We start from the raw sequence: 26476 nt of genomic DNA, 5'->3' as shown, positions 1-26476 counted from the left end.
TGAGGAAATGTTCTAATCTGACTGTTCTACATGTGGCTGTCCAGTTTTCCCAGCACCACTTGTTGAAGAGACTGTTTTGTTCTCCATTGTATATTCTTGCCTCCGTTGTCTTAGATTAATTGACTGTAGGTGCGTGGGTCTGCTACCTTCACTTCTGCCTGTGCACTTGAGGAGATACTGAGTCCAAGTTGGGCCACTTGGCTGTGGGCTAGGGCGTATTCTTCTCTAAGCCTTCATTCATCTTCAAAATAAGGACCCTCCCTCCTACAGGATAGTACTGCTGAAAAGACTAAATGAGCTCACGCAAAAACTTTTCACTCAGGGCCAGGCTTGATAAACGGCAGCAAGGCCTGTGGAGTCATACAGACCTGGACTCAGACCTTGGCTCTGTCACTTCCTGGGTATGCAAGCTGTACCTCAGTTTCCCCATCAGTAAACTGGGGATACCCAACTGGCAGGACTGGGAGAATGGCAATGAAAGACTAAAAGAGAAATCGCTCGATTTAATAAATGTTAATATAGCATCCTCTTCCCGACTCCTGTGCAGAATTTTATTCCTGGAAATATGGCCTACCAGGTGGTCTGAGCTCTATGCCCTAGGGCTACATAGATTAGTTTTCAGCCTCCTCACCGGTCTCTGTATCTCCAGTCTCATTCCCTTTGATCCATCCTCCATACCGCAGAGTATCCCAACTCAGGTATCCTCTCCTCCCTGATTCCCAGACTCCTGGACCAGCCCACCCTAGCTTTGCCCACTCTGGGCCATCACTGTGTGGCGACAGGTCTATCTCCCCAACCGGACTATGAGCCCCATGAAGGTAGGATTTGGAGCTGAACTTGTCGCTGCAGTGTCCCCAGCCCTGGATGGGGCAGAGAACAGGTACTCAGTGAGAGGGTTGATCTGTGGAAGTCCCTGGGAGGTAGCCACGGACCCCTGGCACGGCTCCCTCTCACCTGGCTCTACTCACCACGACACTCAAGCATTCGTCATCTGCCTTACTGTGACGTTCACTTTACTGTGGGGTTTGCTTTACGTGGTGGCCTTAGAACAGAACCGGCAATATTTCTGAGGTCTGTGTATATTGTGAAAGTGTTTTCCTGCACATGGGACTGCATTTGGCTGGAGTGTATCTGTTTCCTTAGGAAAGTGTGCTGCTAAGACAAGGACAGGGCCGGCGGGGGTTCGGGCGGGGAGAGAGGCCAGGCGCCTCGGGAGTTGAAGGACATGAGACAGGACCAAGGGCCTCTCCCCCAATATTGGAAACACACCTTCATGCACACAATGGCTGCTTCCTTGTAAAATAAAGGGAACGTGTTCCTAATATGGGCCATCATTCAAATGTGAGCAGTGAGTCATCGTAACTACACTACCTATTATATACCTACTACTTAGGTAGCCTGGGATGATGGAAGGGCTGTGACAGAGATGCTGAATACTGAATCGCTAAATACGTTAGCTATGGAGAGGGGAGTGCTTTTTAAAACATGGGAGGGGGAGAATAAAAGCACTAAATCCTTACCTTCCATAATAAGAAGTCAACAGGTAATAAAAAATGGGGAAACAGGGACTACCCTGGTGGTCCAGTGGTTAAGACTCCACGCTTCCACTGCGGGGGGCGTGGGTTTGAGCCCTGGTCGGGGAACTCAGATCCTGCAAGCCGTGCAGCATGGCCAAAAAATAAAATAAAATTAAAAAATGGGGAAACGATTTTTAGAAATATGGTGGTAAATACCAAAAAACAGCTAAAACATTTAAACTGTTTACCTGTGGGGAACAGGAATTGAGGTGGAAAAGGTTCAGTTTTGTTCTTTTTATCATAAATCGTAGATATATTTGACTTTAAACTAAGTACTCATACTCCTTTGACAACGTTCGTAATTAATGTAATTTTTAAAACACAAATACATTTAGAAGACTTGTCAAGCCAAATATTCCACCCAAAAGCCACAGAATACACATTCTTCTCAAGTGCACATGGAATGTTCTCCAGTATAGATTATAAGTTAGGCCACAAAACAAGCCTTAATAAATTTAAGAAGACTGAAATCATATCAAGCATCTTTTCTGACCACACTGATATGAAGCTTGAAATCAATTATAAGAAAACTGGAAAATTCACAAATATGTGGAGATTAAACACCATGTATTGCACAACCAATGGATCAAAGAAGAGATCAGAAGAGAAATTTTAAAAAATAGTATGAGATGAATGAAAATGAAATAACAACATACCAAACCTCATGGGATGCAAAAAAGCAGTTCTAAGAGGGAAGTTCATCATGATAAACACCTACCTCAAGAAACAAAAAAAAAATCTCAAATAAACAACCTAACTTGCAGAAAAAGGACAAATGAAGCCCAAAGGTAGTAGAAGGAAGGAAATAACAAAGATCAGAGTAGAAGTAAATGAAATAGAAACGAAAAAGACAATATAAAAGGTCAATGAAACCAAGAGCTGGTTCTTTGAAAATATAAACAAAATTGATAAACCTTTAGCTAGACTCCCCAACAAAAAAAAGAGAGAGGAATCAAACAAAATCAGAAATGAAGGAGGAGGGGCTTCCCTGGTGGCACAGTAGTTAAGAATCTACCTGCCAATGGAGGGGACAGGGGTTTGAGCCCTGGTCCAGGAAGATCCCACATGCCGCAGAGCAACTAGGCCCGTGTGCCACAACTACTGAGCCTGCGCTCTGGAGCTCGTGAGCCACAACTACTGAAGACTGTGCGCCTCTAGAGCCCATGCTCTTCAATAAGAGGAGCCACCGCAATGAGAAGCTGCAACAAAGAGTAGCCCCTGCTCACCACAACTAGAGAAAGCCTGCTCACAGCAACAAAGACCCAATGCAGCCAAAAATAAATAAATAAAATAAATAAATAAATAAATTTATTTTTTAAAAAAGAGTTAGTGCTGGGATTCAGGGATTCCAAGGCTGGAGGCCCAGTGACGCTCCTTGTACAAGCCTCAGTTTCCTCCTTTATAAAAATGTTTAACAATAATCCTTACCCATAGGGTGTGTGACATCCATCAAGAAGGTTTCCATACAGGGAATCCATTGTCATTGTTATAACTAGCCCCGGGCTGGGGCTGCTGAATCTCAAAATTGAAAAGCTTTCACCCGGTGTGGTACAGGGGAGCTGACAGAAAATACAGTGGGGTGTGCTCCTCCAGGCCTGGGAGATGAGGTCACCGTTAGCAATACCCAGCGGGTCCTCTTTCCTCCTGCGAATGCCAAGACGACCACAGGATTGGAGACAGGCCAGGCCTGGATCCAATCTCCACATCCTCCGTGAACCCCCTTTTCCCTCACTGCAGAATGACTAGTAAAAACATCCCCCAATAAGAAGGGACGGCTCTTCCTACAGTAGATTTCCAATTAATAAACGGAGAAGGAAAGAGGGAAAGAGAATATCAACACTGGACAAATACCACAATAATAACGGTTGCAGATAAGATCCACAGATGATGCTAAAATTAGTGGGCATATAAAGCAGAACCTAACACACCACTATAAAGCAATTATACTCCAATAAAGATGCTAAAAAATAAATAAATAAAATAAAATAAAATAAAATTAGTGGGCAGAAGTTTGAGGAGAAACAGCCTATCTGTATAGTCTCAAAATGTCTTCCCGGGACTTCCCTGGTTAAGAACCCGCCTGCCAATGCAGGGGACACGGGTTCGAGCCCAGGTCTAGGAAGATCCCACATGCCACGGAGCAGCTAAGCCCTCGCGCCACAACTACCGAAGCCCGCGCACCTAGAGCCCATGCTCTGCAACAAGAAAAGCCACCGCAATGAGAAGCCCACGCACCGCAACAAAGACCCAACGCAGTCAAAAATAAATAAATAAATTTATTTTTTAAAAAAATGTCTTCCCCAAGAGATTTCTTTCATTTTATGTTTTATTGAGGTATAATTAACATACAGTATTACATTAGTTTCAGGTGTACAACCTAATGATTTGGTATTTGTATACATTTCAAAATTAGATTAGCTGCAAAGGGAAAGATACTAAGTTTATACTGGACAAACCTAGCGGACACCACCTCGACCACGTGACCAAGGTCAATATGACCAGAAATCAGACAGGCTGATATCATGAACCCCCTGATGTGGTGGCACGGAGAAGCACACAACATTGGTTCTGCAGTGTGTTTGCCAAAAATGTGGAACTTCTTTCCAATCATGAGAAAGCATCAGACAAACTCAGATCAAAGGACAGCCTACAAAATTAACTAACCAGTATTGTTCAAAAGGGTCAAGGTCGGGCTTCCCTGGTGGCGCAGTGGTTAGGAATCCCCCTGCCAATGCAGGGGACACAGGTTCAATCCCTGGTCTGGGAAGATCCCACATGCCACGGAACAGCTAAGCCCGTGCACCACAACTACTGAGCCTGCGCTCTAGAGCCTGCGAGCCATAACTACTGAAGCCCACGTGCCGCAACTACTGAAGCCCACGTGCCTAGAGCCAGTGCTCTGCAGCAAGAGAAGCCCGCGCACCGCAACAAAGAGTAGTCCCCACTCACCGCAGCTAAAGAAAGCCCGCGCGCAGCAATGAAGACCCAACGCAGCCAAAAATAAAGAAATAAATGTATTTAAAAAACAAAAAGGGTCAAAGTCATGGAAGACAAAGACAGACCAAGAAACTATCACTGGTTAAAGGGGACTACAGAGACATGACAACTAATTCAGGACAGAGGATGAGATCCTGGGACAGAATAAGGACTTTGGTGGAAGAACTGGTGAAATGCGAATAACGTGCGTGGCTACGTTACCAGCACTGCACTCGTGCTCATCCCCTGGGTTTGCTCCCTGTATTGTGTTTATATAAGATGCTGTCATGGAAGGAAGCTGAGGGAAAGGTCTGCAGAAGCTCTGTACCATTTTTACAACTTTTCTGTAAATCTGCACTGAGCTCAAAGTAAAAAGGTAAAAAAAGAAATAGCCTCCAGGTGGCAGGACTGGGAGGAAATGGACCCTCGTGAACATTCGTGGCTGCCAGTAGAAGTCTTTTGCGCACCCGTGAGTCAGCAATTCTGCTTCTGGGGATGGACGACAGATCTCAGTCACGCAGGTGTGAAAGGCCTGCCTGGCACGTTAGTCCTGCAGCATCGTTTATGACAACAATAAAAAAGCCAGGAAAGACCCTACGGGACTATCTACGGTCTCAGAAATTACAATAATTCTGTCGGCAGCTGAAATAGAGAGGAGGGAAGTTTTTTATGTGCTGATAGATAATTCTCTCCAGGATAACATATAACATGGTCAGTGAAAAAAAGCACTGAGGACCAGAACAGTGTATACTGTTTGCTATATTCGTGGGAAAAAAAAAAGGGGGGGGGGGTGTTGCATATCAGCATCTGCTTGGAAATGCATAGTTGTTTTTTGTTCTTTCTGGAAAATACTCAAGATAACAGTGGTCGCCTCTGTGGAGGAGAACAGGGTGCCTGCGGGACAGAAGTAGAGGGAGAATTTCTCCTACATACTCGTGTGAAACTTAAACCGTGTGAACTTAAAAACTAAACCAAAAATGAAACAGATAATTAAAATTTTTTCCAAAAATTCAACAAATAACCCTGGACCCAGGATTTGTGGTCAAACCTGTTTAGGTGAAATACTCTGCTCTTCCCTCAAGCCCCACTGAGATGGCAATCAGGCAGAAAGAAGCCAGAAGCCACAAGAACAGAGGCAAGAGGGAGCAGCGGCCTGGAGGGGAGCCAGTCAGGGCAGGCCCAGAGGCCGGAAGCAGACGGTTGGGAGGCCACTGACAAAGCCAGCAGGAAGGAGACCTAGGCACCCATGGGTGGGTGTGTCGGCGGGGGGGACAGGGTGCAGACTCCAGGAACAGCGAAGGGGGCGGGCGCCATGCTGAAAACACGCCTGACCCTTTTGCCTGGGGCTGGTGGCCAATGCACAGAGGTCAAGAGTAAACCCCAGTGGCCCTTGCTGGAGTTGATGAGAGTGAGGTCACACCTTCCACTGAGGTACAGAAAGGGGCTCTGCTCAGCTGTGACCTTGGTAATCCAGGGAGATGGGAAAGATCTAGGCCAAGGACATCCCGGTGGCTCCCAGGCCCCCTCTCCTCTCTTCGGGAACACAGAGACCCCACCTCTCTCTCCCTCTAAAGCCCTGGTGAAGTGGGTATCTGCCCAGCAGCCACTTCTCTTTTTCTGGAAACTTCCCCTGACTCTCCTTTGAGGAAGGCCCTCTCCTCAATGTTCCCTCATGTTGTTCAGGTAAAACCGATCCTACCCTCATGTTTAGATGCTGGCATTTAGCCCTGGGATTTTTCCTGGAATTTCAGGAACGAGGCCCTCTCCTTCTTCTGGTGTTGCTTAGTGCGTGGGCTGTGAACCCGGAGCTACTGAGGCCATCTGATCCCCAAAGGGAGAGACTGCCTGAGAAAGAAGACGGCACAGAGAAACACAGGGCCCAGGGACCTGACCGTGCCTTCCGGGAACTGTCTGAGTTCCTGAATCTAGCTGAGTCTGAAGCTATATACTTCCGGAGCTTTTACGCATCTGACCATTAGCTTAGAATTCTGTCACTTGTAAAGAGTTGAGGGAGGAGTTCAGAGTGAGGTCATCACCCCTTCTTGACAAATATTGAGAGACAGGAGTTTCAAGGAGCACTGAGGGGGAAATTCCTGGAAGTGGTGTGTACCCATGAATGTGTATATACAACAGGACGCCAACATCACAGAAGAGAGGCTAGATAGGTCTTCTGCACTGAACAGGCATTACTTTTATAAGCAGAAATCAACTTTCTTTGAAAAATAGTACAGCAAACTAATTAATTCCTTGCTGTCCTTGATTTCTTTTGTCACCATGACATATGGTCCCTGCTGCCTTCAGGATCAAGTCCAAATGTATTAACATGGGACTGTGTGATCTGTCCTTGGATGGCCATCCAGTCTCTCCTCTTGCCACTTTCAGCCCCACCGTCTACATTTCAGCCCCACCAGCCTCTTCGGATTCCCCTCCTTCACACCTTGACCCTTGCACATGCTGTTACCTGTGCCTCTGTCTTTCCACTTTGGCTCACTTCTCCTTGAGCTCTGCTATATCCCCTTCTCCCAAAAGCCCTCCCCAAACCCACAGACTGGCTAAGGTCCCCTCCAGGCTTCCCCAGCCCAGCACTGACCCACTGACCACTCTGGATCGTCTGGAGAAGGGCCTGTCTCCCCTCTGAACTGTGAGACCCACGAGGGCAGGGCTGTGTTCCCACCGCTGCTCGGCACAGGACCCAGCACAGAGAAGATTCTGGGGAGTGCTGGATGCATGGAGGGACAGGGTTTGTTTCACCCCTGTGTCCCCAGCACTCAGCACAGGTATAGAGAAGATGCTCATGGGAGAGATGTTGAAAGGATGAGACCAAAAGTGAAAAGTCTGAGATATAAAAACATCAGCTTGGTGATAAAAAGACGCTTTATTCAATCAATGCTGCTGGGACAACTGGATAACTAGGAAAGAAAATAAGATGGATCCCGAGTGGGCTGAGGTATCGGCGGGAGAGTCGAGCGGCGGGAGAAGCCATTACAGGGACTGGAGCTGTGGATTAAGCCTGAACAAGATGACAACTTCCCAGGACTTCCCTGGCGGTCCAGTGGTTAAGACTCCACGCTCCCGAGGCAGGGCACACGGGTTCGATCCTTGGTCAGGAAACTAAGATCCCACATGCTCTGTGGTATGGCCAAATAAAATAAAATTAAAAAAAATATATTTAAAAGACGACAACCTCCCAAAAGTACTGAGATTTCGTGGCAGAGCCCACGGGGAAAAAGCCAGTGGGAAGCCCAGCCGGCAGTGGCAAAGTCCTGGGCAAGAAGCTGGAGGAAAGGGGCTTTGACACCGCCTATGTGGTTCTTGGCTAGTTTCTGGTGCTAAAGAAAGATGAAGACCTCTTCCGGGAATGGCTGAAGGACGCACGCGGCGCCAATGCCAAGCAGTCCCGGGACTGCTTTGGGTGCCTGTGAGAGAGGTGCGATGCCTTCCTGTGATGCTCTCTGGGGAGCCCTGATCCCGAGCCCCAGCATTGAGTCTCCAGAGTTTGCAGCCAAGTGAGGACTCCTCCCCCATCCTCTCCAAGGGAAAAGACTGCTGTGGTCATGCAGACCTCCGGTGTACTCCAGGGTCTTTTGGGAGCTCTCTCCCCTCATTATTTCAACTTTTTTGGAATTCTCAGCCTTGCATGCATCTCCCTTCTCCTTTCCCTGCCAAGTTTTGAGTCAGCTCCTTCTGGCAGAACGGTTACTGTCCTTGTAAAGTTTTTTAAGTCAATAAGGTCAGTGGCCTTTGGGCAGCTGGGGCAAGATGGATCCCTACCTCACACTTAACACCCAAAATAAATTCCTGATCCATCAAAGACTGAAACACACAAACAAATAAGACTATAAAATTACTAGAAGATTATCTCATTCTTTCTTTGAGTTTCTGGTGGCAGAAGATCTGACACTCAGTGGCCTGTAAGAACCTGGGTTGCCAAGGAGCCCCAAGATTTCTGCTGAGACCTTCAATGGACAAATGATGTTATAGTAACATCTCTGTGTTTCCTCGACAATGATGGAAGCCCTTTTGTCTTCAGAGTCCTTAGATAATTTTCCTTTCACTATTCAATAAAGGTGATGAAAACCAAAAAATAAAAAATATAAAATTACTAGAAGAAAACGTGAGAGAAATCATTTGTAATCTAGAAGGGATAGTCTTTCTAAGGATGCCACAAAACCTAAAGGTCATAAAAGAAAAGATGAATAGATTTGACTAAACGAAAAAAAAAGGAAAAGTTTTTACATGGCAAAAAAACCCCAAACAAATCTCACAATAAACAAAGTCAAATGACGATATTGGAAAAAAGATCTGCTAATTTTCTTATCAAAAGAGCTTCTACAGGGCTTCCCTGGTGGCGCAGTGGTTGAGAGTCTGCCTGCCGATTCAGGGGACTCGGGTTCGAGCCCCGGTCCGGGAAGATCCCACATGCCGCGGAGCAACTAGGCCCGTGAGCCATAACTACTGAGCCTGTGCGTCTGGAGCCTGTGCTCCGCAACTAGAGAGGTCACGATAGTGAGAGGCCCGCGCACCACAATGAAGAGTGACCTCAGCTCATCGCAATTAAAGCCCTTGCACAGCAACTAAGACCCAACACAGCCAAATATAAATAAATAAATAAATAAAATTTTTTTTAAAAAGAGCTTCTATAAATTAATTAGACAAAGATTCCCCAACAACTTGCTAGAAAAATGGGCCAAGGCTCCAGACTGATCACTGAAAAATTCAAATGACTCCTAAACAGATGAAGAAGAGACATAAAACTTTGTTCACAAAGAAATGCAATTTAAAACTAAAATGAGAAATTGATTTCCACTTCTCAGATTAGCAAGGATCAACAAGGATCCTAGCCCTGTGCATGGGCAGAGGGAGGGGACCTTCCTGCTGGAGGGAGAGGGTGGAAGCAGCTGGACGGTGTCCCCAAACCACAGCTCACACTCCCACAGACCCATCCCCAGGACCCATAGACACATACTCAGGAATAATTACAGGGAGACACCCTTGTGTGGGAGCCAAATTAGCATCTTATTGCTTCCGTGTACTCTCAAGAAATCTTGGAAAAACCATGCACCCTCTTAATACACTTTGAAGTCTTCATATCCATTTTTTCATCCTAAGTTTAAATTATTGCAAAGAACATGACTTTTGGCATATGACAGATAATGAATTTTATTGTATTTATTATTTTTTAAAATTAACTTTATTTTTACTTACTTATTTTTGGCTGCGTTGGGTCTTCGCTGCTGCGTGCGGGCTGTCTTCAGTTGCCGCGAGCAGGGGCTACTCTTCGTTGCGGTGCGCGGGCTTCTCATTGTGGTGGCTTCTCTTGTTGCGGAGCACAGGCTCTAGGCACCTGGGCTTCAGCAGTTGTGGCACTTCAGTAGTTGAAGCCGTTGCCACGAGAAGCCCGCGTACTACAACAAAGAGTAGCCCCGACTCGCCACAACTAGAGAAAGCCCGCACACAGCAACGAAGGCCCAACACAGCTAAAAATAAATAAATAAATAAATAAATAAATAATTTTTAAAAAAAGACACAATGTGTCAAATTTTATGGAACACAACTAAAGTAGTGCTTAGAGGGAAATTTATATTTAAGTGCTTATATTAAGAAAAGAAGAAAATGGAAAAAGCAATAATCTAAGATTCTATCTAACTAAAAAAAGAGCAAGTTAAACACAAATCGAAAAAAATAAGAAGTATAAGAGTGGAAATCAATGAAATAGGAAACAGAAAAATAAGAGGAAAATAACACAGCTAAAAGGTGATTCTTTGAAACATACTTTGATAAACCACTAGCAGGATTAGTAATCAAGAATAAAGAAAAAAGCAAACATAAATTACCACTATCAGGAATGACAGAGGAGACATCACTAGAGATGCTACAAATATTAAAAGGATACCAAAGGAACATGATGCACAACTTTATCCCAAGAAATTCAACAACTTATATGAAATGACATATATCTTGAAAAACGTAATTTATGGAAATTGACACAAGAAGGAACAGAAAATCTGAAGAGTCCTATAACTACTACAGAAATTGTATCAGTTATTAAAAATCTTCCCTTAAAAAAAACTACAAGCCAAGCTGGACATTTATATCAAATATTTAAGGAAGAAATAATTCCAATTGTACACAAAATCTTATAGAAAAGAGAAAATGAGGGAACATTCTCCCAATTGTTTTATGAGGTCAGCCAAACGGTGATATTAAAACCTGAGAAAAACATTACAAGAAAAAAAATAACAGCATATATCACTCATGACTACAGATACAAAAATCTTTTAGAAAATATTAGCAAATCAAAGTCAGCAATATATTAAAAGGATAATACACCATGACCAAGTGGGGTTTATACAAGAATATAGGATTGGTTTAATATGCTTTAAGAAAAAAATCGATAATTTTAACTCACGATAGCAGTAGAATTATGGCAGCCAACCTCCAAGATGGCACCCAATAATCCCCGTCTCCTGGTACTTACACCTCTGTAGAGTCCCTTCCCACAGTGTACCAGGGTTGGTCTGTATGATCAACAGAATGTGATCAGAAGTGGTAGTATGTCAATTCCAAAATTACATTATAAAGACACTGCTTCTTCAGTCTCGGTCACTTTCACTTTTGGATTACTCTCTTTGAGGGAAGCCAGCTGCTAGGTCACGGGTAGCCCTAAGGAGAGGTCCATGTGGAAAGCAACTGAGTCAACAACCAGTGAAGAACTGAGATCTTCTACCAACAACTAGGTGAGTGAGTCACCTTGGAAGCAGATCCTCCAGTGCCAGGTGAGCTTTCATCCTGAGAGACTCTTGAGACAAAGCCACTCAACTTAGCCACTCCTGAATTCCTAATTCTCAGGAACTGTGTGAGGTGACAAATGTTTATTTACTATCACACGAAAAAGTACTCAGTATTACCATTCCTCAGGAAAAAAAGCAAATGAGTTGCCATTTTACACCAACTGTAATAGCTAAAATTAACTGTGAAAACATTAAATATTGGCAAGGATGCAGAGTAACTGGAACCACTTTGTAAAACTCTTTGGTAGTTTCTTGTAAGATTAAACACACCTTTACCATATAACTCAGAAATTTTACTCCGATGTATTGAACCAAGAGAAATAAAAGCATATGTCTACATAAAGACTTGTACAAGAGTGTTCACAGCAGTTTTACTTGTAATAATCAGAAAAACTGGAAACCCAAATGATTAAGAGAATGGATAAACAAAGTGTAGGATATTCATATACGTATTGGAATAAAAGAAAAGAACATGCACTAAAAGCAATGAAAGAAATGAACCACTGATACATGCAGCAACAAGGAAATATCTCAAAAGCATCTTGTGAACAAAAGCTAGACATAAGGTTCATACTACATGATTCCATTTATACAAAGTTTAACAACAGGTAAAACTAATCTATAGTGAGAGAAGTCATACAGGATGACAGAACAGGAAAGGAAGGAACTTCTCCCAGGGTGATGGAAATGTTTTATATCTTGAATGTTGGTTATACGGGCATATGCATTTGTTAATACTCATTAAACTATAGATCTTTATTAAACTTTAGTATTATACTGTATAGATATTGCACTTCAATAAATAATATGCAAAAAGTAAAATATTAACAACTAAACGTAAGAGGAGGAGTTTGGGGGCCAGTAGGCTTGATTTCTTATTCAGTGTTGCCTCGGGGAACTTGCTGGTCTCTGGGCTATTTCCCCGCTCATACAACCAGGACAATCATATAAACTCCCTAATACGGTGGTTAGTATAATTTGTCGAGATCACAGAAAGCATAATAAATGAAAACTATTGCCATCAGTTACGAAATTACTATTCAGAGTAAACACAGCTTGGAGGTAGTCCCCGTGCTAGCTGCCCTTTCCTGGAGGGGCTCCAGCCAGTTGAAAGCTGGCCCCAGCAGTGCTCCAGGTGGCGCTGCGACACGCAGGGCGGGAGCCTCCCCTGGTGAACCCGGTCCCGTCCTCCACGACTGCCCGGGGACAGCAATGATGTGCAGCGCAACAGTCACCAGGGGAAACATGATTGGTTCTGTCTCTCAAGCGTCTCAGGGAATCCCATCTCCCGCACTCTGGGTCCAAAGGATTTTGCAGGGGTTAACCCAGTCCCTCAGACTGACCAATCAGAGCGCTGCATTCCCGGCCCACAGTGACTGGCTCGGGGATGGGGATGGGACCCAAGCTGGACCACTGACATTCACCCTGGGAAGAAGGACCTCTCTGTGCCCTGGAGTCACTAGGCAGGTAACGAATACTTTCAAATGTGAGCTCCATGAGACGAGCGGCTTTTGTGTTGTTAGTCATACCTCCTAGAAAAGTTCCTAGCAGACAGCAGGCACTAAATAAAGATTTGTTGAATGAGTCAATTATACAGCCGCTTAGTGGACTGAAGCAAGTCCTTGTCCCAGAAAATAATCCCACTTCTACATCCTGCCCAGATCTGGCGACTCTGTACAACTTAACTTAGTACAGAAGGCAGCTGTGGGGATTTAAGAGGCACAAGGGTATAGATGATCTTATCTGCAAAGTGGAAATAGAGACACAGATGTAGAGAACAAATGTATGGATATACCAAGGGGGAATGGGGGGTGGGGTGAATTGGGAGATGGGAATTGACATATATACACTATTGATATTATGTATAAAATAGATAACTCATGAGAACCTACTGTACAGCACAGGGAACTATACTCAATGCTCTGCGGTGACCTAAATGGGAAGGAAATCCAAAAAAGAGGGGATATATGTATACATATAGCCGATTCACTTTGCTGTAGAGTAGAATCAAACACAACATTGTAAAGCGGCTATACTCCAATAAATAAATAAATAAATAAGCATCCAGTATAAATTAAAAGAAAAAAGAGGCACAAGGGAAGCAGCTAAGGAGGCTAAGAGCTTAGTGCGCTCTAGAGTCGGGTGTTCCTGGATTCAAGTTCTGGCCCTGCTACTTACATGCTGTGTGAGCTCGGGGAAGCTTCTCAACCTCTCTGCACCCCCACTTCCTCCTTTTCAAAACGGGGATCATAATCTCTGGCTGGCGGGGATGTTGGTGCATTCAAGGCTTGTACGTGAATTAACTGTCTAGTGGGAGATTCAGCATGGCCGCCTGCAGAGTCCAGGAATGGGGTTGAGCACGGTGAGTGCAAAGTGAAACCAGACAATCTGGTCCTAGCTCTACCACTCAGCACCTGTGCGTCCTCACGCAGGTTACTTAACAGCTCTGCTCAGTTTCTTCATCTGTTTAAGTATGTTAGTGATGGCAATCTACCTCACGGGGTGTGGGGAGAATAAATTAATATACAGAAAGAGTACAACAATCTTAGTGCTTATTACTATTAATACTATTTATATCATTCTGTACTGTCTTATTAACTCCATCCTCTCCTGCCATTAGTCTAGAAGCTATATTCATTCACCACCCTGCCATCCCATATAGCAAGGGGTGGTACTTAACTAAATTCTGGCCAATTAGCAGTGAGGGGAGTCCCCTGGGGGCTTCTGGGAGAATATTTTTCTCCTTGAAGAGCTTTCTCTCATTTCCCTAGAACCCCCACCCCACATATAAACGCGTGCGCGCGCGCGCGCGCACACACACACACACACACACACACACACACACACTCTTTCTCCCTTTGGACACTGCAGTATAAAGGTACGATGCCTGGAGCTCCACTAGCTTCTTTGAGGCCTTGAGGGGAGTTACTGCCTGAACGCCAAGATGGGAGAGACAGAAAGAGTCCTCAGGTCCCTAATAACATCACCAAGCCACCAAACAACCACAAAGCCACCTTCCTCCACCAACAATAAACATCCCTTAGACTTAAGATTTGGTTAAGATTTATTGGCTGGGTTTTCGATTAATCACAGATGAGCACAAACTGATTTGTGTCTTGTTCTTTCTTTCACAATAAGCATATATTACTTTTGTAAATTTAGTAAGTCCCCCCAAAAAACTTCAGAGGAAAAAACCCCTAAAACCCCAAAATAAAATTAAAATTTTATTTTATTTTATTTTATTTATTTATTTATTATTTTTATTTTATTTTATTTTTTTGCGGTACGCGGGCCTCTCACTGTTGTGGCCTCTCCCGTTGCGGAGCACAGGCTCCGGACGTGCAGGCTCAGCGGCCATGACTCACGGGCCCAGCCGCTCCGCGGCATGTAGGATCTTCCCGGACTGGGGCACGAACCCGTGTTCCCTGCATTGGCAGGCGGATTCTCAACCACTGCGCCACGAGGGAAACCCTTATTTTATTTTTTAATACATTTATTTATTTTATTTATTTATTTTTGGCTGTGTTGGGTCTTCGTTGTGTGTGGTCTTTCTCTAGTTGTGGCGAGCAGAGACTACTCTTGGTTGTGGTACGTGGGCTTCTCATTGCAGTGGCTACGCTTATTGCGGAGCACGGGCTCTGTGTGCCAGGCTTCAGTAGGTGTGGCTCGCAGGCTCTAGAGCACAGGCTCAGTAGTTGTGGCACATGGGCTTAGTTGCTCCGTGGCATGTGGGATCTTCCCGGCCCAGGGCTTGAACCCATGTTCCCTGCATTGTCAGGCGGACTCTCAACCACTGCACCACCAGGGAAACCCTTGATTCAATTTTAAAAAGAAAAGAGATAGGGCTTCCCTGGTGGCGCAGTGGTTGAGAATCCGCCTGCCGATGCAGGGGACACGGGTTCGTGCCCTGGTCCGGGAAGATCCCACATGCTGCGGAGCGGCTGGGCCCGTGGGCCGTGGCCGCTGAGCCTGCGCGTCCGGAGCCTGTGCTCCGCAACGGGAGAGGCCACGGCAGTGAGAGGCCCGCGTACCGCAAAAAAAAAAAAAAAAAAAAAAAGAGAGAGAGAGAGAGAGAGAGATAAAAATGACAACACACACAGCACAGAATTCAGCACACACTAGGCCTTCAGTAGAAGGTAGCTGCTGTGGCTGTGTGCTCCTCAAAGGCAGGACCGAGGTGGGTCTGGACGCTGGAAGATCACTGAGGAAAGAGGGGAAGTGGGGGGCTCTGAAGAAATCACCAGCGATGTGGAGGCTTAGGGGTCTGAGGTGGGGTCAGCTGGAGCCAGGGCAGCAGAAACAAAGGAGGAACCAAGAAGTTAGAAACAAGGGGTAAGACCCTAGTTAGAGACAGAAGCACATCCTGGGAGGCCGAGAACATTGGGGTAGACCAAGGAGTCTCAAGGACAGGTGAACAAAGAAGGGTGAACAAGGTGTTTCTCTGGAGCATAGGAAGAAAATATCAACTTCCGGTTATGTTTGGTTTGAAGAAAGAAAAGGGAAAGAAGAGGAAGAGGAGAAAGGAAGGAGAGGAGGAAAATAAGGAGAAGAAATTAAGCTTGACTAGGCATACAGAGACACACCCAGATGGACTACAGAGAAGCCCTCTAGTGCCCCTAAGCCGCAGGTGCCAGCACCCTCAGGCGCTGGACCTAAAGGCTAAAGGACTGACACGGGCGCCCTCTCCTGTCCATTGAGCGCATTGCAGCCTAGGTAAATTGATTTCCCGGGGACATTCTCAGGTTGCAAATCAAGTCCTCACACCAGGGCTTCTTAAAAGTCCTGCTCAGAAACCAAGGACTGAAGATTTAACAAGGCCTGCAGGAGAAAATTCCAACAAACGCCTCTGCATATGAAGGGTGGGAATGAAAGCTGAGCAGGGGCATTAAATTCAGCTGATGGCACACTTCTCTCATTTAGTCTGTACCTCAGTTAGGACTTTGCCAGCTGTGACAGCCAGCCGTGCACAAAGACTGTCAAAACGACTCTCAAAGATGGTTACACTGAGAGTTTCCAAATGCATTAACAATGCCTGTATTAAGAAAATATTTTTAGTGAGAGCAAAAATATTTGGAGGGCTATGAATACATAAAATAAAAATTTTATTATTAAAATATTAATTTCAAAAAATAAAATAATTTCATCCCTTCCAATTTTTGAATGTTTTTAAATGCACATAATATATTCACAGTAATATATGTCAGTACTATTCATGACTCCTAAATAACTATGTATACACATTCATATCTCACACACACACACACACACACACACAAACACACACACACATTCATACTAGGGGAGAATCATCAGAATGTTTCCTTAATAGGAGAGCATAACAAAACTTTTGGAGGTCACCAACAGCAGCCTGCTGTCATGTAACATAACTGATGTGGTGCTCTGGAGATTATAAATAGACTCCAGGAAAGTGGCTTTCAAGCACTCATGCACACGCGGATCCTGTCTGGAAAATATTGAAAATAAAAATGGGGACTTCCCTGGTGGTCCAGTGGTTAAGAATCCGCCTTCCAATGCAGGGGACACGGGTTCTATTCCTGGTCAGGGAACTAAGATCCCACGTGCCGTGGGGCAACTAAGCCCACGCGCTCTGGAGCCCGCACACCACGACTAGAGAGAAGCCCGTGCACCCCAATGAAGAGCCCAGCACAGCCGAATAAATTAAAAAAAAAAAAAAAAAAAAAGTCCCTGACTTCCCTGGCGGGCCAGTTGTTAAGACTCCATGCTCCCAACGCAGGGGGCACAGGTTTGATCCCTGGTTGGGGAAGACCCTTCATGTTGCATGGCACAGCCAAAAACATTAAAAATAGATTAAAAAAATAAAGCGTCCAGCCCTTCCTTCCCCAGGTGGATCCAATCAGGATCCTGGGCAGCTGAGCGGAGCAGGCCACAAAGCTCACATTTTTCCCTTCTGGGCATATCTACCTTTTAGCTCACCAATCCTCTTAGCAGCTATATTTAGTCTGGTGTTTCTTTAGTTCTGTTGAGCTCTGAACTTCAATTGCTGTTATCTGTCACTTCTCCAAGTTCTATTTAGCTCTTTTTCCAACTTCCTGGTGATTTTTGATTGTACTCATTCGTGTTTTTATATCTGTCCTATTTTATCCTTTTCATATATAAACAGAGCTATTTTATATCTGTATCTGATCATTCCCACATCCACAATGTTTGCGGGTCTTGACCTGCCATATTTCGTGTCTGCTGACTCTCGATCATGGTGCCTGCCTCTCTGTACGGCACATAATTGTTTTATCATGAGCTCATATGTGCCGGAACTCTACCTGAAGGAATTCTCCAAGGCCCAGGCAGAGGGTGGGGCTCCTCCAGGGAGGGTTTATGTTTGCCCTGGCCAGGTGCTTAGGGGCACACAGATCCGGGTTCATTCTCAGCCTACTGTTTCCAGGACCTTTCAAAGAGGATAATTTAAGCCTCAAACCCACGTGAGGGACAGTCAATTCTCAGAGGAAAACTTTTTCAATCTCTATCTAGATGTAAGGCTGTGTGCCTTTGCAGGATGGGATTTTTTTTAGTTCACACTTCCCCTGAGGGGTATCTTCCCCAGGACCTGGCTGTTCACAGGGTGGTCCTCTGTCCAACTTTCCCAAAGCATAGCCTCTGTCCCCAAGGCCATGTGAACCTCTCAATGTCCCCAGACAATCAGGAGTCTTCAATGCTCCCTCCCCTCCTTGGCTCTTTGCTCTTGCTTTCTCCTTGCTCTGGGAGGAGTCCCTTTTCTTCATTGCAGGTACAACCATTCATTTCAAAGGATGCTTTACATATTTTAGGAAGCATTAGGTCATAGGAGGCTCTCTACTCAGCCACCCTGCCCTCTCTCTCTTTGACTTTCTCACTTTTCTTTACTCCAATCCCAGCTTCTGACCAGACAAACATAATAATTGCCCCGTGCTAGTTAGAAATGTTCATGGAAGAGCCCAGACCCTTCTGCTTGTGGCAAGCCTGTGAGGTCTGACTGAGGAAGAGGGACCAACGCCACCTAGAGGCCTGAAGTACTGACTGCTTGGCTGCAACAGGCCACCAGAGAAGGAATGCACTAGAAAGTTTAGTATTAAGATGATGATGATGGGGCTTCCCTGGTGGCGCAGTGGTTGAGAGTCCGCCTGCTGATGCAGGGGACACGGGTTCGAGCCCTGGTCCAGGGAGAGCCCACGTGCTGCGGAGCAACTAAGCCCGTGCGCCACAACCACTGCAACTACTGAGCCTGCGCTCTAGAGCCCGCAAGCCACAACTACTGGAGCCCACGTGCCACAGCTACTGAGGCCCGCGCGCCCAGAGCCCATGCTCCGCAACAACAGAAGCCACCGCAATCAGAAGCCCACACACCACAACAAAGAGTAGCCCCTGCTCGCCGCAACTAGAGAAAGCCTGCACACAGCAACAAAGACCCAATGCAGCCAAAAATAAATAAATAAATTTAAAAAAAAATAAAACTGCCCCGGGGCCACATAGAAAATGGCAGAACTTGGATTAACACGTAGGCAGCTCAGCTCCAGAGGCCAGGTTCTTGACCACTCCGCCCCACTAAGTTACTGAGTTCACTTTCAGTCACTGAACTTCGAACGTGCCAGGCCTGCGCTGAGGGTATTCACACACGCAACAGATCCTCCCATCAGACCTATGAGGTGAGTGGTATACTGCGCAGAGTAGGAAACCGAGGTGCGGAAAGGCGGGGTGACTTGCGCGGGACGCGCAGCAAACGGCGAGGCAGGAAGCTGAGTGCAGGCAGCCTTTATCTGGCGGCAGCGCTTTCAGCCTCTGGACAGTAATGCCCGCACGTGCTAAGAACAGATATCACAGCCAGCACTAACGACCAGATACACATACGGGCCAGGCCTTGATATCCACTGGCTCTTGGATCTCCACAAGAATCCTGGGAGGGGAGTTCTATCATCACCCTCATTTGATGAACATGGATTTGGAGTCTCAGAGAGGTCAAGCTGCTTGCCCAAAGTCATACAGCTCATCCGTGGCTCCAAGATGCCAAGCCACTTGGCATCTTGTGGCAAACTGCCTTTGGTGACTGTCTGCATCACGCCCTGTGCGGTCCCCTCTCGCACGCACTCTGGTCTGTGCCAGAGCTGCTTGGACTGATAGCGTGTGCTGGAAGTGATGCCGTGTGGATCCAGGCCCTGCCCTTAAATGGCCTGCGGCTTCTGCTTCTTCCCTCATGGAAATCTAGCTCCTGCGGGCCCTGAGTGACCAGGAGAGGCGAGACCACGTGGAGAGCGGAGGTCCTGAGACAACACTGAGACGGAGAGAAGGAACTGGCCATTCCAAGATCCCAGTAGAGCCTCCTGATGACTCCAGGCCCAGCCGCCCTCTGACTGCAACCCCCTGAGAGACTACCAAGACTGGCAAAGGAACTGCCCAGCTAGCCCAGTCAAGCCACGAAACTGTGAGAGAAAAAGAAAACGGTCACTGCGTGAAGTCCTTAAACTGTAGGTCAGATTGCTTTGTAGCAAAAGAAAACTGAAACCAACTCCAAAGCCAAAACTTGTAAGAATGACCACAGAGCTAAACTCTTCTGAAAAAATTATCCCAGCAGCCTGAATGAATTGTGTGGCCTATTAGTTTCCTATTGCTTCTGTAATAAATGACCACAAATGCAGTGGCTTAAAACAACACACAGTTATTCGCTACAGTTCCAGAGGTCAGGGGTCCAAAACGGTTCTCACTAGGCTAAACTCTAGGTGTCAGCAGGCGAGAGTTCCTTTCTGGAGGCTCTAGGGGAGAATTTGTTTCCTTGCCTTTTCCAGCTTCGAGAGGCCGCCTGCATTCCTGAGCTCACGGTCCCTTCTCTATCTTCAAGGCCAGCAGGGTAGCATCTTCAAATTGGTCCCTTTCCTGTCTCCCTCTTTCACCTATAAGGACCCTTGTGATTACACTGGGCCCACCTGCATAATCCAGGCTACTCTCCCAATCACCAAATACCTGAGTCAATCACATCTGTAATGTCCCCTTTGTTGTGTAAGGCAACACATTCAACAGGTTCTTGGGATTAAGACGTGGGCATCTTTGGGGGGCCATTACTCTGCCTACCAGAGTAGCAAACTGGAAAAATGACCAGTGTTCTCCAAAGAATAAGCGGAAACCAACTGGAATTTTCCCACTGCCCAGAGACCTCCCACAGTTCCCCTGGCAGCATCAGCAGTGCACGTTGCATGAGTGGCCCCAACCTTCCTGGCATCACCAACCTCTTTTATTTTCTCTGCCCCAGAAATCTTTGTTGAAGAAGATCTTTGTCTCCCCAACACAGCGCATCATCGATGATTTATGCTTCTTGCATTTACTGTTCTTTCTCAGGCAGAAACACCTACCCCTTCGGCCCCTATTGTGAGGAGACCGACAGCTAGGCCTACCCTACTGTGTCAGAAGAACCTTAGCCACGGGCTTCCCTGGTGGCGCAGTGGTTAAGAATCCGCCTGCCAGTGCAGGAGACACGGGTTCGAGCCCTGGCCCAGGAAGACCCCACATGCTGCAGAGGAACACAACTACTGAGCCTGCGCTCTAGAGCCCACGAGCCACAACTACTGATCCCACGAGCCACAACTACTGAAGCCCGCGCGCCTAGAGCCCGTGCTCCTCAATAGGAGAAGCCACCGCAATGAGAAGCCCGCGCACCACAACGAAGAGTAGCCCCCCGCTCGCCGCAACTAGAGAAAGCCCACGCGCAGCAACGAAGACCCAACGCAGCCAACAATAAAATAAAAAGTTTTAAATAAATTAATTAATTAAAAATAAAAAGTGTGAATATGAGAAGTCAGGGCATACCAGCGTCGAAAAGCATCTCCAACAAAACCTGTCCCCCACTGAGCTCCTGGTACTTTCTGTCCAACCTGCCCCTCCTCCAGTCTGCATGTCACACCCAATCCACAGGAAATCCTGCCGCCACTACCTTTCAAACAAATCTACTGCTTATTCATTACCAAGGGGAAAAGGAAAGGTTCTTTTAGCAGTGACCACCTTAACCAAGGGATCCAAGTTACTGCCACAAATGACGGAACAAACAGACATCAGGAGCCCCCTGAGGTGATGTCCTTAGGTGTTCTGTGGTGTTCCTGCCAAATATGCTCAACATGAATCAAATCAGAGGAAGCAATCAGAAAACCCCAGATTGCGGGACACCATGGGACAACTGGCTTGGACCCTTTCCAATGTCAATGTCACAAAAAACAAGAAAGGGCAAGGATACTGTTAAAGAGGAGGGTCAGCCAACTTTTTCTGTTATGGGTTACAGAGCAAATATTTTAGATTTGTGGGCCATAGAAACCCAACTCTGCATCCACAGACAATGTAAAACGAATGGGCACGGCTGTGTTCCAATAAAACTTTATTTACAAAGACAGGCAGTGAGCCAGACTGCCCAGCCTGCTGTGGATTAAAGGACACTGAAGAGGCATGATTATCAAATGCAGTGCATGATCCTTGAGCTGACCCTAGGTGAAAAATCATAATAATAAACAGCTAAAAGGACATTTGGGGGACCAGGATATGCGCTATATATTAAATATAAGCTGTATATTAAACAATATTGTCACCAATACTATTGTTATCAATGTTAAATTTCTCAGGTGTGACATTGGTTCTGTGTCATATGGAATGCCTTTGTTCTTAGAAGATACAGGCTGAAGTATTTAGGAATTTAGAAGCATGTCCAAAACTTATTTTCAAATTGTTCAGAAAAAAAAAAGATTGTGTGTATACCTTCATACACGCATACATATATGGTGGGGAAGACAAAGCTAATAAGAGATGAACTAGGTGTTGAAGGGCATATACCTGACGACCATACCATTCTTTCTTTCAACTTTCCTCAGGGATTGAAATTTTAAAAAGAAGTTGCTGGGGAAAAAATTGTCTCTTGGATCTGACCCCTCCTCCTCACTCACCTCCCACCTGGATACTGTAGTCATGTCTTCCCTGCATCCAGGCTCACCCTATGATTGCTAAAAGGATCCTATTAAAGTCGAACTCAGATCCCATCCCTCCTCTGCTCAGACCCTCCAGGGAGTCCCATCCACTCAGGGTAAAGCCAAAGCGTTGTGGTGGCCCACAGGCTCTGCACGATCTGCCCCCTTCCCACCACCTTCTCAGCCCTCAGTCTCCACTCAGTCTCACTGTTCAGCCACACTGGCTTCCTTGATGTTCATCAAACATGCCAGGCGTACACTCACCTCAGGGTCTTCGCACCTGTGGAAACTTTAGGCTAGAAAGCTCCTCCCCCAGATGCCCGCACTGCTTGCCCCCTCCTCTCCTCATATTTGCAGTGAGGTCCCCTGGTAATCCTATCTAAACTTCACAACTGTCCCCCAAATCCTCCTCCTTCTGCATCCCTGATGTTTTCTCCAGAGCAATTAGTGCTATCTAATATACTTTACATTTTAACTGTTTTCTTTATTGTCTGGCTTCCCCCCACACCGAGAACGCAAGGTCCCCTGAAGACAAAATTATTTACTTTTTCTTATCAGCTGTATCCATCACATCTACACAACAGCCACAACTCAGTGCCGTGCACTGACCTAACAGTTTACATCCATTACTCCTCACAACATGATGAGGTAAGTATTATTTATAGCATAAAGGCATATGTAGCATATACACAAAATAGGAATAATAACAATGTCTACCTCATAATAATTGGTGAGGACTTAATGCTGTGAAGTTCTCAGCAGACTGCCTGGCACAAAGTGAGTGCCCATTAAATGCCACTATTATATAATACTCACTGTACAGAGGAGGAAACTGAAGCTCAGAGGGGTTAGTGACCTGCCCAAAATCACCTGGCTGAGAAGGGGGCGGAGGTGGGTGTGCCAGATTGGAACCCATGTCAGTCTGACTCAAGCAGCCACTTTCTAAACCACAACGCTGAGACGCATCACAGTGCTTGGGAGAAAGACAGTGGACGGAAACAGGAACCAGCTCTGGGAATCCAGAATGCAGGATTTAAGTCCTGCCTCTGGCACCAACTCCACGTGTGACCTCAGCAATTCCCCTCTGCTCTCAAGGCTTCAGTTTTCTCTTCTATAAACTGGGGGAAGTCATTTCCCCTCCCTGACATGGGGACAAAAAAGAGTGTGAGGGTCAAATGAGAGAGATTATATGAAAGCACTTCAGTAACTGCAATCCAGCACTTCTCCGTTCTAAGATCTGCAACTCTGGCACAGGACCGACCAGACACCAAAAGACCACGAATTCCAAGCCCTGGAAAGCAAATTTTAAGCATCCAAACTTACAAGGAAAAAAAGTGTGCTCCCTGTAACCTTTGCGCATGCTCCTCCCTCTCCCTCAACATCATCCCCGTCCCCGTGTTGTCTGGTGAGACTCTCCTCACCCTTCAGTTCCCAGCCCAGAGGTCTCCTCTGCCAGGAAGCCCTCCCTGAACCCCATGTCAGGTCAGGCGTCCAGTGGGCTCCCCCATGCAATCTCTGCCCACTCTCGGTCGTCACCTTGAAGGATGGGTCTGTCCTCACCCGACTGTGAGTTCCTTGGGGGCAGAGACTGGGGCTAGCTTGATTCCTGCTGTTTCACCACCACTGCCCAGCACAAGGCCAGGTACAAAGCAGACGCTCAGTAAACACTAACTAAACGAAGTAACAGATGGATTACTGGTGATTCCCTCACCCAGCAAATTACGTTAAATTTCCATACTTTGTGCTCCCACAGGTCCATAGCACATAGATCGTCTTTTGACAGTAGCTCATATTTTGAATGTTTACTATGCCCTTTAGATCTCAGCTCTGGCAGCCCTCGTCTAGACAGCCTTCCTGACCCCACGCCCCCGGGTCAGGAGGTCTTTCTGAGCTCCAGAGTTCACACCGTCCTGACCACTCTCGGGTGACAACGATGGGTCATAAATGTGTCTCCCAGCCCAGAAAAAGCCAGCACGGTCTGTCTACTGAATGAATGGACAAACAAATACGGAGTATGAGTGGATTAATGAATAGATAGACAAATTTTCACTCTAGCTAAAATTACTCCTTTTGCCAGATTCCCAGGTCACGCACCCAGACCCCAGACTTCGCCCCGAGCCACGCCTCTACCCAGGCCTATTTCGCGGGGTACAACTGGGGCAAACCAATGTCCTAAACGGATGATATATAAGCACCTCTCAACTCCCAGGACAGGAGGGAAACTGAGGCACGAGGTGGAGTCCTCAGAGCGAACCCTTCCAGGGATAGATAGTCTGGCAAACGACCCCGTTTGGTCAAATGACCGGAGCTCCGGTCTCCCCGGCTCCTCTCAGCCCTGGAATGCCCCGCCCAAATCACTCCCATTCCCCACATTATTGGTCCGTCTAGACGTCAGTCTCCACGCGCTCTTTTCCTCTATTAGCTAGTATTCCCAACTCAAGCGCTGTCGCCCTACCCCGCCTTTAACCCCATGCCCTTTCTTACTATTGGGCTACCCGCATGCCCCTCTCCCAGGGACCCTCCCTACTGGCTGAAAGACTTCGCCGGTTCGGGCTGTGATTGGTCTTGAACAGAAGTCTATCTCCTGAGCAACCACCTGAAAGGGGTTAGAGAATGGGAAGGTTGGAGGGACGTGGGGGTCAGACTCACGCTGAGCTGGCGGGAGGCAGATATGGGTCTTGAAGAACTCGCTTCGGCGGGCGGCCTCCTTAATGCGGTTGGCAAGCGGCTTGCTGACCTGCCGGATGCCCAGGTATAGCAGCTTCGCCATAGGGAACGCGCCCACCACCATCTTGGCGGTTGCAAGGGGCACGCGCAACCTTGCTGACTAGGAGGGGCGCCTCCGATCTCTCCCTCCTCCCCCTCCCTCTCGTCGCTGTGCGTGCCTACGTACGTACGTACGCCCCTTTGGGAACTGCAGGGGCGCTCCGTGACGACACCACGTTAACGCTGACGCTCCGACGTCCGTTCCGATGAATATGCAAATATGCGGCGAAAGTAAGTCTGTCAGAGAGTGGTGCAGTTAAACGGCTGCTCGCGGAGCGTGCGTGGGTTCCCACGCCAGCTTCGGCTGACGCCACCGCCCTCCTCCGTGACGTCACATACCTGGGTGGCTTCCCCAAAGGAGGAGTCTTAATTAGTCCTAATTAGGGCTAACGAGTCCCAAATGCACCTTCCCCCGCAGTTTAGAGCTCTCACTGGGCGTAAGAAACTGTGCAGGTAGTCATACAGACCTGGATTGGGATCCCAGCTCCACTGTTTACTTGCTGTGTGTGGCGAGTGACTTAACCTCTCTGGGCCTCAGTATTCCCATCTACAAAATGGGAATCATAAGAACACTTACACCTTGGGACTTCCCTGGTGGTGCAGTGGTTAAGAATCTGCTTGCCAATGCAGGGGATACGGGTTCAAGCCCTGATCTGGGAAGATCCCACATGCCGCGGAGCAGCTAAGCCCGTGCGCCACAACTACTGAGCCTGCGCCCTAGACCCTGCGAGCCACAACTACTGAGTCCGTGTGCCACAACTACTGAAACTCGCGCACTCTAGGGCCCATGCTCCACAAGAGAAGGCACCGCAATGAGAAACCCGGCGCCGCACAGAAGAGTAGCCCTGCTCACCGCAAGTGGAGAAAGCCCCTGCACAGCAACGAAGACCCACCACAGCCAAAAATAAATAAATAAATAAATGTACTAAAAAAAAGAACACTTATCTTATTGGGTTGTTGTAAGCCTTGCATGCAAATTTTGAATATAAAAACGTAGTGAACTGTGTTAAGAGCTTAGAATGGTGCCAATCATCCAATAAACAGCCCTTATTACTGTACAGGTATTAGCATTATTATTGCTAACTCCAGCATGAGGGTGCATTTCATCTCCAGAAGCAGCTAATCCAACCATTTCCCAAGTAACTGACAAGCTGAGACCCAAAGAGGGGCCAGGAGAGTGGCACAAGTTCCCTCAGCCAGCAGAGGTTGATAGCCCAGCATCTTGGCTAATAAACGATACCGTTCTCAAGCAGCCCCACTTCCTCCATTGGGGGGCGAGGGTCCCTAGGGAGCTGGCTCAGGAAGGAGTTTAAGGACGTGTCCCAGACTGTCATCCCTTACCCAGCAGGGAGCAAAATCATATAAACAAGGTCAAGAAGAGGTTGAGAGAAATTTCTGGATGGTGGAGTGCTGATGGGTA

At 46.7% G+C, this 26476-nt stretch overlaps 1 protein-coding gene, 1 long non-coding RNA gene and 1 pseudogene across 3 annotated transcripts in view; 2 read left to right on the top strand and 1 right to left on the bottom strand.

Moving 5' to 3' along the window:
- OPA3 (outer mitochondrial membrane lipid metabolism regulator OPA3) overlaps positions 1-25179 on the bottom strand; it is a 56946-nt gene extending 31767 nt beyond the window's left edge. For both annotated transcript variants that reach the window (XM_059045266.2, XM_059045265.2), the window contains exon 1: positions 24940-25179. In XM_059045266.2, the coding sequence (XP_058901249.1) occupies positions 24940-25081 (142 nt within the window). In that variant the 5' untranslated portion in view covers positions 25082-25179. The remainder of the gene's footprint in view (positions 1-24939) is intronic.
- On the top strand, positions 804-7999 carry LOC131745246 (barrier-to-autointegration factor pseudogene; annotated as a pseudogene).
- Positions 24867-26114, top strand: LOC131745082 (uncharacterized). Its single transcript, XR_009332252.2, has 2 exons — positions 24867-25287; positions 25687-26114. It is a non-coding gene; the product is annotated as an uncharacterized lncRNA (long non-coding RNA).
- The last annotated feature ends 362 nt before the right edge of the window (positions 26115-26476 follow it).

The sequence above is a fragment of the Kogia breviceps genome, chromosome 18 (assembly GCF_026419965.1).
Source record: "Kogia breviceps isolate mKogBre1 chromosome 18, mKogBre1 haplotype 1, whole genome shotgun sequence".
Taxonomy (NCBI): Eukaryota; Metazoa; Chordata; class Mammalia; order Artiodactyla; family Physeteridae; genus Kogia; species Kogia breviceps.
This window is presented reverse-complemented; position numbering and strand designations above follow the sequence as displayed.